Source organism: Agrilus planipennis, unplaced genomic scaffold, assembly GCF_000699045.2.
Source record: "Agrilus planipennis isolate EAB-ADULT unplaced genomic scaffold, Apla_2.0 scaffold168, whole genome shotgun sequence".
Classification (NCBI taxonomy): domain Eukaryota; kingdom Metazoa; phylum Arthropoda; class Insecta; order Coleoptera; family Buprestidae; genus Agrilus; species Agrilus planipennis.
Window position 1 is genome coordinate 266,762 of NW_020442443.1, and position 12,724 is coordinate 279,485.

Below are 12,724 nucleotides of genomic sequence, written 5' to 3' on the forward strand. Positions count from 1 at the left end.
TATATTACCGTTTCGTCAAGTTTGGTCCAATACCGAGCAGCCAAGCATTGGCTTGTCAATACTGGTCCAAAGTTCGGTCAATTTGTAAGTGCCAAAGCTAAGTTTATTAACGTTTCCCCAAGTTTGGTCTGGGCAGTCAAGTATGGGTTTGAGAATATTGGTCCAAAGTTTGGTTAATCTTCAAATAACGAGGCTAGGTATAATAATATTCCGTGAAATTTGGTCCAAAACTTGGGCAGCCATGCATTGGCCTGCCATTACTGGTCCAAAGTTCGGTTAATTAACAAATTCCAAGACTAGGTTTATTAACTTTTTGCCATTTTTGGTCCAACACTGGGCAGCCAAGTATGGGTTTGACAATAGTGGCCCAGAGTTTGGTCAATCTTCAAATAACAAGGCTAGGTATAATAACATTTCCTGACGTTTATACTGGTCCTATGTTCGATTAATTGTCAAGTGTCAAGCCTACGTTTATTAACGTTTTTTGTTAGGTTTGGCCCAATATTGGGCAGCCAAGTATGGGTTTGACAATATTGGTTTAAGTGTTAAAACTAAGTATATGTACATATAAACGTTTCATCATGCTATATCTAATAGAATAAAATAATTCGAAGTGGCCTGTATTCTGTCGAAACTGCCAGACGCGGATCGAGATTTCGATCTTTTTGGATCTCATCAGCGCGTCGCAGGCAGCTCCGACAGAACACAGACCAACTTGTACCTGCTGTCTTAACAGTGCGTTTTAGAAAATACTACAAATGGCGCAGTAAACGCCATCTGTAGCACGATGCTACATTTTCGTTTTCAGTAAGAAGATATCCAGACAAGTGGACCTTGTTGAAGCATACGTAATCCTAAAATGTAGCATCGTGCTACAGATGGCGTTTACTGCGCCATTTGTAGTATTTCCTATATACAATAGTTGGCAACGATGTATCTATTGGCCAAGTTAGATAGCTACGTATTTGCGGTTTTTGTTTTACTTTATTGTGGCGTTTTGACGTTGTTTTGTTTTAAACAAAGAAAAGTGGCAACATTTTCTATATTACCTATTTCGTAATTTTTTTATTTACGTTCATCGCTTTATGAATAAGTCAAATGTTAAACATGCACATTTTATTTCATGTCGCAGATGATGTGTGTTGTTCATTTTAATATTCTACTGATAATGAGTGAAATTTCCGTATTTTAGGGAAAAAGCTGTATTTCTATTTTTAAAAAATTCATAAAAATCATCGAAATCACCGCTCAAACAAATAGCCAACAGATTACACAAATTTTAATCTAGTCTTAGTACAAACATAGAAACGAACTCGAAAAAATGTTTGTTTCAGTTTTATGGAAAATTGTAGAACATAAAAAATGATGGTTTATAAAAGTGAAAAGAAATACTGTTAAACAAACGAATTAAAATCTAAGCATCTTAATAGCACCGCTCACGTTCACGTTCACCGTCCAATTGTCCAACAAGGAGAAAACTGTACCTATTCGCCGACTTAAACCAGCATGCATTATGTTAGAAGGACAACACTCACACTCCTCTCCTGGGGCTGCAGCCTCCAACAATGACGTCTCACAATCAACAATAACAACCCGCTCAGGACGTCGTGTACACTTCCCCAAATAGTTCACAGGAGGATGACCAATATCGCTAATCACTGTGTGAACACTCCGTATGGTATACAGTTCGTAGACATACGAGGGCGGTTTAATAAGTACCCGTGTTTGAAGACAGGGGACGTTTCTGAGGGAAATTGGTGTTGTCATCGTGTGCTGCCATCTATCAAACCACGCCAAAACGAATTTTAGACTGATTGATAGGTTAGTTTGGATTTGGCAGCCATTCGACTGAGACGTGTTTCGTTATTTTCGCTAAGATGGAAAAAGAGCAGTTTCGTTCGGTAACTCGCTTTTTGTTTTTGGATGGGAAAAAATGCGAGGAGATGAAAACAAAGTTGGATATTGTTTATGGAAACATTTCGCCATCTACGACCACAGTTAGATATTGCTTCAACGAATTTAAACGTGGGCAAAGATCCGTTTTTGATAGGAACGACCAGGAATCTTGGCTAACGTTGTTGAGGAGTTTTTGCCGTCAAAATGCATGAATTACGTTATGAATTTGCTGCCGCACACCCCGTACTCACTCGAGACAGGGGGGATTTTGGAGAGTTCGACAAATCTTATTTTTTGGAGGGGTAAAAAGAAAATGGCAGGGTCGTTGGGAGAAGTGTATCTTTCTAAAAGGGGACTATGTTGAAAAATAAAAAAACAAATTTTAAAAAAAAGGTGTCTTCATTTCTAACACGGGTACTTACTGAACCGCCCTCGTATAGTATGTGTGCAAGCGACCCAGCATTTCTATCGTCGTTGTCGATCGACCAAACTGGGTGAACCATCCAACTCGGAACAAACTGCTAGACAAAAACTATACATTAAATCCATGTAAATATTTTTGTATAAATACCGTATAAATAATTAAATAAATCAGTCTTGCAAACAGACTCGTCTTCGTCTGACTATTGGACTTGCAAATAGCCACAGTTACTTCATCATCCAGCTCCAGACTTACAAATAGGTTGGAGTCTGCATCTTTATCTGTTAGCGTCACGCACGCTACAAAATCATAAAATGTTCTATGACAGCGTCCCATTGTTCAGTCGGAACCTGTAAACTTTTTAATATCTTTAAATTTAAGGTTATACAATCCAGCAGATTCTCCAGATTAGAAGAGATGTTTTTAATCATCATGATCATAAGGTCGTCAGTTCTAAGACTGTTTGGACACGCACCTCCACTCTTTCCTATCCTGATTTTATGCTTCCATATTCTGATTTTAATAGCATACCACCTCATAACTTTTTAATATAACTGTGAGTGTGTTTATTAAATTAGCAGCCTCATTTGTCAGCAGTATACGAAAATAATTTCAGTTTTGTTGAAGTAAGAATTGATATACCTGCATGTATACGTTACACTACTATATCCTTAGAAAATATGAATTAACAAAAACCTGAGCTTCAGTAGCAATCAAATCTTAAAATTCCACACATCAGAGAACGGAACTGCTATTGTTCAAGGATATTAAAGAAATTAAACAAATTTCTACTATATACTTCTAAGAATCCTTATATATACGCTTAAATAGTATAGGATAAATCCTTTTAGTTGATTATAGTAACTATAATATTTCTTACAATACCATTTTGATTATTTTTAACAACATTAACATATCTATCTTAAAGATTTGAAAATGTATCGTTTATCAAATTGATGAGTCTTGAAAAAAAAGCGTAGCAAGAATTTTATCAATAAAAGTACTCTGAACATAACTATATAAAATGAGTTTCACAAAAATTAGTACAATATCTGTGTCACGCGCAGAGATGAAGATAACGACTTTAATTTTTATCACATTTTCCTTAGTTACGGTAACGCAGTGATATTAATTTGGAGGTCTAGATCAATTCTGAATAAAGTTTTTGTGTTCTTGACAGGCTCACATAACTAAGGATGGATTTAAAATTTTACCTACTCGCAAAGCAGCTCATAGAGGACTCAATCAGTTTGTATCCTCTGAGGATGCAAGAATCGTAGGAGGGAATGAAGCTGTACCAAACTCTTTACCATATCAAGTAAGTATTTAAATATTTGGAATACTTAATGTTTGATCAAAATTTTTGGGTGTTAGTCTATACTGTAGATATAACAATCTAGAAAAATTTATGGGTTTGGTTTAAGCGATAAATAATCGAAACTATTAAATCGGTTCCAAAATTACTGTAGCGGTTCTGTAGGTGACACTTCACAAACTAGTTACGTCCAAGTTATAGACTGAGTTAAAATCGACAAGATGTGAAAGTTCCACGCGGTCTAATTCGCGGTAAATTTTTGATCTACAATATAATGTTTTTATTTGGTGATGACTCAGACTAAATATTTCTATTCAGCTCTACCAAAACACTCGTTGGAGTACACTATGCGGCGCTCATACGCCAAAACTATTGACTTTATGGAAAAAAAGTAGATATAAAAATTGAAGGCGATTGTCCCTAGTTTCATTTTGTATATAACTGTTTTAATCGTAAAATGAGTCGGAAAGGAGATATTGTCAAAAAACTGCTTTTTGGCGCCATTTTCCCAATACGGCGGCGCGAGCGGCAAAAATACGAGGTGGCAAAAATACGAAATTCGGAAAGAGCACATCAGAATCTATAAAATTACCAATTTTCAAAACTCCCGGAAAACTTTCCAGGCAACCACTATTTTTCGAACTAAATGACTGTACTAATAGTCGTTTTCAGTAAACGTGCAAGATGGCTGTACTTTCCACTAACTATGAGTCCGTCTGCGTGCTGTTGCTTTCTTCCTTAATTTATTTTTATTAACATTTGACTGATTTTTTTTAATTTCCAATATACGTATCGAAGGATACCTTTAATTGACTGCTTAGGATCGTAAGTTTGCCGTAGGAAAAGACAACACCCGCGAAGTATTACAATTTCGTCAGGCTTGGGTAAACGATGAACGTAGGCATGGTTAATTTTGCAAGCAGATGTTTATCCACGGTGTTTTTATTATTTTAGGCTGCTTTGAGAATATTTTACGATGAATGGACGGGTTTATGTGGCGGATCTCTCATCACCAAGAGATACGTGTTAACAGCTGCCCACTGCTTAGATGATAGGTAAGATATTGGCTTTTAATGGTTGTCGTCATAATTTATTGCATTTTGTTCTTTTAATCAGGCAGTTGTTGTTAGAAGTAGTTCTGGGAGCACATAAGTACCGTGAAATTGAACTTACCCAGCAAAGGATTAACACATCCACGTTCAAATTCCATGAACAGTTTAATAATGATTCACTAGATAATGACTTAGGCGTAGTCTATCTTCCAACACCAGCAAAAATCAATCGTAACTATCTCTATTACTAATTTACTTTATCTTAAATGTTAGTTATATCTACCAAGAAATTACCAATCTTTTAACTTAAAACAAAAGCTAAACCATTTCGTGGTCAACGTTGATCGACTTTATTTAGACTTCTTCTAGCTTTCTATTCTATTTGTCTCATATGTTCGAATAAAAAAATTCGGAGTGGTCAGTATTCTTTCTAAACTGCCAGACGCGGATCGCCATTTCGATCCTGTTGGATTTCATCAGCGCGTCGCAGACAGTTTCGACAACACAGACCAACTTTTACCTGCTGTCATAACAGCGCGTTTTATGAAATTCTACAAACGGCGTGGTAAACGCCATCTGTTAGTACAATGCTACATTTTACGGATCACTATGTATTCAGCCGTAGCTCGCTTCGTTTAGGAAAGCTTAAGAATATTAAATTATGAATGTCATTGTAAAAGGGCCGTTTCAAAAATTTAATTTTCGCACTTTTCGTAATTTCTTGGATCTACTCTGATTCCTATTAATGTGCCTACCTATCAATCCAGTGATTTCGTCTTTTACCAAACATAATTCAATTTCTCCAGAATACGTTCAACTGATCGCACTGCCCAGTAGAGCTGACGTTTCGAATAATTTGGTGGGACGTGAGGCAATAACAAGTGGCTGGGGAGACGATAATGATCCTGCCACCGATGGCAAAGAAGTATTGCGATACATCAATGTTCGTATTATAAAAAACGAAGTGTGTAATGAGACGTTCCAGGATCTTCCAGATTCAGTTATTTGTACTGCAGGAACGGGCAAAAAAGGGGTGTGCTTTGGAGATTCAGGCGGACCACTTGTGGCCAATAGAAAATTGGTGAATATAAATCAGTTTAAAAATATTAAATTAATATAGGTATATTTTATTTCCATCAAAACCAAAATTAAAATTAAAAAAAATTCTGTAAGAAATGATGTAGTCATGATAAACCACTTCTTTTTTAAAAAATTTACATTTATCCGACTGGACTTTTTTGTTGTTTAGGTTACTTAAGCACTTCCCTTAATCTATTATTATTTACTGCTAGCTTATTGTCAATATTGTTATGTCATCTAAATACACCAAATTCTGATAACCTGCTAATTTTGATAAGTAATACGATAAAAGTCCGAAAGGTATTGTTTGATTATGTCCTGGTCTAGTATTTGTTGAATTAGTTTTGCCATTTATTTCTTGTGGGTAGTTCTTGTTTAGAAACAGGTTTTGAGCTGCTTGTTATTATATGCTTATATTTTAAATGCATGTGAATTTGTTACCTGGTAGATAGAAAACATCTTATTTAGATCGTGAGTTGTGAAATTAGCGCGAATTTTTTGAAGTCTTCGTTTCTTTTTGGGTTTACGCCAGATATTTATAAGATTGAATTAAATATAAACAATCTGAAGCCGATCCTGTACGTGAATTAGCAACATAGGTATCTGTTGAATAGCGCAGTATGATGAAAAATCGGTCGCTTACCTGGACAGAGATTATAAACATTGCCGACTTATCGAACGTTTAAGATAAACAAACTATTTAGTACACACTACATTTAATGTTTAGATTAAATAAATTACGTTACAGGCAACACGAAGTAAATGTACGAAACACAAAAGAAAGAAAAAACGTGAGTTACGTAAAAATTAATCGGTAAATGAACATAACCTGGAATTTATTATGGTAAATTTCAACACCACAATAAAGGTATTGCTAAGGTGCTTAACATTTTTGTTGGTAATTGTAAGTAAACTTATAAATAAAATCAAATATCGTATGTCTCCAAAAATTTTGCACTACACATTTACCGAAAAACATTAATGAAACCGCGAAGGATGTACGTAATGCGAATTTGCATCGCTCCTATACTGACTATTATAATTCAGAATTCCGTTCCCCGTGAAGCAAATTTGTTTGTAAACAATACCCTATGGAAAAAATTAGGCTATACTCTACTTTTCTTTCGAAACAACGGACACAAATCCACTCGCGGCCGAAAATCAGTTTATGCATGGCTTGCACTCGCTGCAAATGATAAGGATGCAGCAACTGTTGACGTAGTCCGTAATGGGTTACAAATTAACTTAATTTCACATTAATCTTTCTTTTTTATTGAATAAATCACACCCTCATTAATACATCGTTCATAAGAATGTTCGTAAATGCTTGAGAATGTACAGTCACATCTGCCACGTCACAAAACGAAAGATCTGTTCCATAGTACACATCTCATTGTCACTTATGCTTGTAGATTCCGATTTGTTTTTTTTTTCTGTTTGCCAAAAAGGTTCTGTGTTTCAGCAAACAACTGATTCTACCCACATGACTAATAATCTAATAAAACTATAGACATACAACAATATTGCTATACTTTTTTATATCGTTTGCAGGTTGGGGTAACATCATTTAAAGGTTATAATGATTGTGACGCTGGGGATCCATCTGGCTTTTCGAGGGTAACATCATTTTTAGATTGGATTGAAGCAAACACCGATGCTGTTATTGCTTAAACGTTCTTAAGTACTGATGTAAATATTGCAATAAACGATTATTGCACTTAAAAGTATCTTTGTCTGTATAGGTATATCTACAAATACATACATACAAATGTATTATATATTTATAATATAAAAGAATTAACTAGATAAATAACATACTCACCTGTACTTCATGCTTAATCTCGCTCAAACATCGAAAAATTTAAGTAAAAACAAATTGACAAAATTTAAAAATATAATCCTTTAGCCGATAAAAAAGCAGAAATGTGGAATCAGAACAGTTCGAATTATTCTGATAATAATTATTTCATCAATAAACGTAGCACATTACATGCTAGTCTAGCCGAGTTGAAAGTGCTTAGGTACAACTTACGTACATAAGTCTACAAGAGTCCTAGATATGTATATGCAGAATAGTACGCAGATTTCTTAACACTTCCATAGTATCCCCTTTTCCAAATAATACGATAGGTTAAAACGGAGTTATTAATAATCTTCGATTATATTTCAGGGTAAGAAGTACTTATAGCTATACAAAAAAAAATAATAATAGCGAATTGGTTTCCGTAACGTATCCCAAAAGATGAGAGTGAGGTTCTTCGTCATCAGTCCGTCTTCAGTTGCTCAAAGTTAACCAGCGAAAACTGAGAAGGCTGGAAGATAATAGTCCTATCTAATATAAATACGAATGTGAGTTTTTTGTTTGTTTGCTTTTCACCCTTTACTATTCCACCGATCACCAAGAAATTTTGTACACACATTGCCAGGGCTACAGAAAAGCACATAAGATACTTTTTATCCAGAAAAAATATTGTTTCCCAGGGATAAAAAAATTAGCTTTATGTAGTCGATTTCACGCCTTAACTTAATCAATCGCTGTCGTTATCTATAACACTGATCGATATTATATCTGAGTTTGTAAACAAAATAAGCCAAACAAACTAACACAATAATATACTTACCCAAAAATATCGAAATTTCTATTGCTCACGCTCAAGCATCAAATTGAAAGGTAACTACTTTTCACGTTTATACTTAGATCAGGAAAAATTCGCACAATTTAACTATAATAGTGTGATGTTCGTGAGTTTAACAAAATTTAACTTCTAAGGCGAAAACTATTTATTTACACTAATTACTATTGAATTAAATTATTACTAAACTTAGGTTATGAATTATTCTATTTATTTATACTACTGTGGATATATCACTATTCACTGCGCTATTTATTTCACTTCTATCAATTTATTTCTGGATTCACTTCTGCAACGGTCAATATATTACTACTCCTTTCGGCGATCGTCTCTTCCTTTAAATACTCTTTTGTTTACTTTCTGGAACATTCTCGAGCCGTCCGGAAAAGTTTCTTTTTCTTTGAACTTTTAATTTCTTTCCCAGAACGCAGGTACGACACACACATTTATAAATACGGTGCACATGAAGAAAGGCGCCCGCGGCTAGTCGGCGAATCGATAAGCCTCTCACACACATTTATACCCGATCGCACACAAACGCGTTCGTGCTCGCTACAAAAGTAATAAATTTTCTCAAAATATAGAACCGTCACATAATCAAACATTTTTTGCACTAAGAACTGATTTATTAGCTATTTACTCTTTAATTAACATCAATATTAGTAATTAATTAGTCGTTCAGTACTATATCGTACACTTCATGGCTGTCATGCTCTTCTTATTGTTACTAGACAACCCACTACAAGGCTTTTGCTGTGTGGTGAGTTGCTTACAACTGGCAATGCTAATTATATAATAGATTTAAATTACAATAACACCACTCCTTCAGAATACGTTGATAAGATTCCTATCAATTTAATCGTGTAGTACCTACTTCATAAACGTGTCGAGCAAGTATTAAAAATATATATATAGTTTACATCCAGGAACTGAAGGAATTTTTCGAAAATAAATGTAAGTAAGCAATAAACCTTAATTTCCCGAAAATTCAGTTAGAGTAGACAAGAACCAGGATATATCTACCACCGAAATATACTTAATGGAATGAGTTAAAATTTTAAGTTGATAAAGAAGTATGAGACGCACCCCTTCATGAATTTCAGGAAAGTGTTAATTATGAGAAAAAGCAGATTTAAAAAATTAACACAATTAAAGCCTTGGAAAATCTGAAAATTGTGATGATTTTTCAGATACTTACTATACTTCGTTTACCTTCTGTTGCGGCGCAAAGTAGAAAAGAACAGCACTAGGTCAGAAAATGAAGGAGACAACTCTCGGCCAAACTCTTAACCGGTGAGGACCATATAATCCGTACAGTACTGCACAGAAAAATTGGCCATTTTATACACTACAATTGCATTGCTCAAATGTGCTGTTATTGGTACCAATTACTACTGAAAATATCACCGAGATGTTTATTTATATTTGAAGACATATTAAAGGCTTTAACGCTTGTTTTCGACTCGCACTACTATTCATGATTGAACAAAACTTTTATCAGGTACTGTATGAAAAAGTATGTTGAATGAACAAGAGTCGAGAGCTTTTTTCTCCTTACCTATGATTTTGCCTGCGCGCATCCAAGACATTGCAAGGAGCACATAGGTAGAAAAAGTAAATGAAGTATACTTAGAAGAAGATCAGTAATTAACCATCATTTCTATGGTAAACATAAAATTAAAACCACTTATTTATTAATTTATAGGAGTGGGTAGATAAACTATACATACTATTAAATAGTTAAAAGTTGAGAAGAATTTATATTTAATTAATCATTAGTAAGTAACCCTACACTATTTAATTTATTGATTTTCAGACTTCTTAATCAACAAACATCCTTATCGTTTGCAGCGAGTGCAAGTCTCACTTGAAATTGATTTTCAGCCGCGAGTGGATTTGTGTCCTCGTTTTGAAATAAGTCCTGCATAAACTATTTTTTTTCATAGTGTTGTTTACAGGCAAATTTACTCACGCGGGACGGAATTTTGAATTTTCTTTTTGTGATAATGTACTGGTGCGTAAAACCAGGGGCCCCGGTTTGATTCCCTGCAAGGGAATGACAATAGCTACATTATTTCTTCATTAAGTTGAGATTAAGTTAGGATAAGTTAGGTTATCTGTACTGGCTAAAATTAATTCAAAAATGAATAAAACACACTAATAAATTAGGTCTACTATATTAATTTCTAATAGCATCTTTACTGAGTTCCACCGCTTCTAACCCCTTGCACCCCTCTTTTAAAAACTTAGATAAATCTTCAAATGTTAGAACATTGCCCTTTAATGTCGATTCCCACTTTGGGTAGGTGTTCGGAAGTAATAAAATATTTTAAGCAGTGTCCCAGTGTTCAATCTGAAACTATAACCTTTTTAATGTTTTTCAATTTAATGTTTAACAATCCAATAAATTTTGCAGAGCAAATGGAGATGCTTTTAATATGTGTGATAAATTAAATAGTGTACTTAAATGATTCTTATCCTGATTTCAATGTCAAGCGACCTGATAACTGTCTGACATATCTGTCAATGTACTGATTACATTAGCAGCCACATTTGTTTTCAGTATACGAAAATAACAGTTTTTTTAAAGTTCGAATTTATATATGTATATTTGAATATACTATATCATCTATCATCATCATCATCATAAGGTCGTCGGCCCTTAGACTGGTTGGACACGTACCTCCACTCTTTCCTACACTTCGCATTTCCCTAAAACTAGAACAGCCCACATCTTTAACTATTTGCGAAGAGTAATCTTATCTAGGTCTACCTCTACACCTCTTAACTCCTGTTTCTGCCTCTAATATGTCTCTGATTAGACCATGCCTGAGAAGTTGTTTTACCAACCTATCTCGCCTATTTTTTATTGTCTTCCATAGAGTCCTCTGTTCTCCTATTCTTTCCAATACCTCTTTATTTCTAACCTTTTCTACCCACGATATCCTCTGCCTATAACACCACATTTTAAACGCTACTAACCTTCTATTCCGCCGCGCCCACTGTCCATGTTTCGCACCCTTACATTTTTCGAATTTCTAGATTAACCATTCGCGAATACAGAAGTGACTTCTTTTTATTAAAGGCGACACGACCCTGTGCTATCCTCTGCTTCATATTCCTCCTACTCCTTCAATCCTGACTTACCTGACTTCGTAGGTATCTAAAATCAGCCACTTCTTCTAATTTTTCGTCTCCTATCTTTATATTCGCTCCTTCCCTACTTTTTCTCCCTTGCATACCAGTATTTTAGTTTTAATTTTATTTATTTTCAAACAGTACTAATCTGTCAATACCGCTTAAATTTTATTTAAAGCTATTTCTAAGACCTCCTTGCTAGATGCTAATACTGCTGCATCATCTGCAAATCTAAGCATACTAATCTTTTGCCCTTGCACGTCTATCCCTACAGTTGTACTGTCTTTAATGATGTTGATGGCGTCTTCTATGTATAGTTTGAAAAGTAGTGGTGACAGTGCGCATCCCTGTCTCCCTTCCTAAAAACTACTAAGTTATGATCGCTATCTATATCTGCTTCTGGATAACTCCTACAGTCCTTCCTTGATTTTTAAATCATTGTCTGACAAGTATGTAATCTAACTGATATCTCCCTAAATCACCTGTCATCTTTCACGTATAGCGCCTCCTAACGTGATGGTTGAATAAAGTATTCGCGACGGTTAACTTATGTTTATCGCAAAATTCTATCATCATTCTGTCTCCCCTATCATTTCTATTGCCTAATCCAAAAGAACCTGCTATTGCACCCACTTGACCTTCTCCTATTACTGCGTTGAAATCTCCTAAAACTATTAGGTTGTTATGTCCTTTCACTAAACTTAACACGTCTTGTATCTGCATAAACTGCTTCTACGTCTTCATCACTGTATGATAATGTAGGCATGTAGACCTGCACTAATACCGTTCTTACCGGCTTTGAGTTTAATTTAACTGTAACTATTCTATGGCTTTTTTGTAAATTACTTTCTACACTCTGCGCTACTTTCCTACGCATTACAATTCCTACCCCCGAATTACCTTCTACCGATCCTGTATGTATTGTCAGAAGTCCCCACTCCAGAAGTCTCCAGCTTCACTAATACCTACTACATCTAATTCTAATCTATCCATCTCTATTTTTAAATTGTCTAATTTTCCTACTTGCCTCATTATTCTAACATTCCACGCTCCGACTCGTGAAACATTGCACCTATCCCTATTGCACTTATTGATGACATCCCCCGAGGTAGTCCCCGCCCGGACATCCGAATGGGGGACTAGTTTACGTCCGGAGTGCTTTACCCCAGAGGACGCCATCATTTAATTT

The 12,724-nt window shown here is 35.1% G+C and overlaps 1 protein-coding gene across 2 annotated transcripts; it reads left to right on the forward strand.

Moving 5' to 3' along the window:
- The first annotated feature begins 3,321 nt into the window (after window positions 1–3,321).
- On the forward strand, window positions 3,322–8,242 carry LOC108740074 (brachyurin-like). 2 transcript variants are annotated; one of them, XM_025980373.1, is made up of 7 exons: window positions 3,322–3,431; window positions 3,498–3,635; window positions 4,587–4,687; window positions 4,749–4,915; window positions 5,491–5,765; window positions 7,316–7,453; window positions 7,935–8,242. In XM_025980373.1, the coding sequence occupies exons 1-6, from the start codon at window positions 3,342–3,344 to the stop codon at window positions 7,433–7,435; spliced, it is 891 nt and encodes a 296-aa protein (XP_025836158.1). In that variant the 5' UTR covers window positions 3,322–3,341; the 3' UTR covers window positions 7,436–7,453; window positions 7,935–8,242. The 2 variants fall into 2 exon arrangements, with proteins under 2 accessions (XP_025836158.1, XP_025836159.1); XM_025980374.1 differs by lacking the exon at window positions 7,935–8,242 and having other exon boundaries at window positions 7,316–7,488.
- The last annotated feature ends 4,482 nt before the right edge of the window (window positions 8,243–12,724 follow it).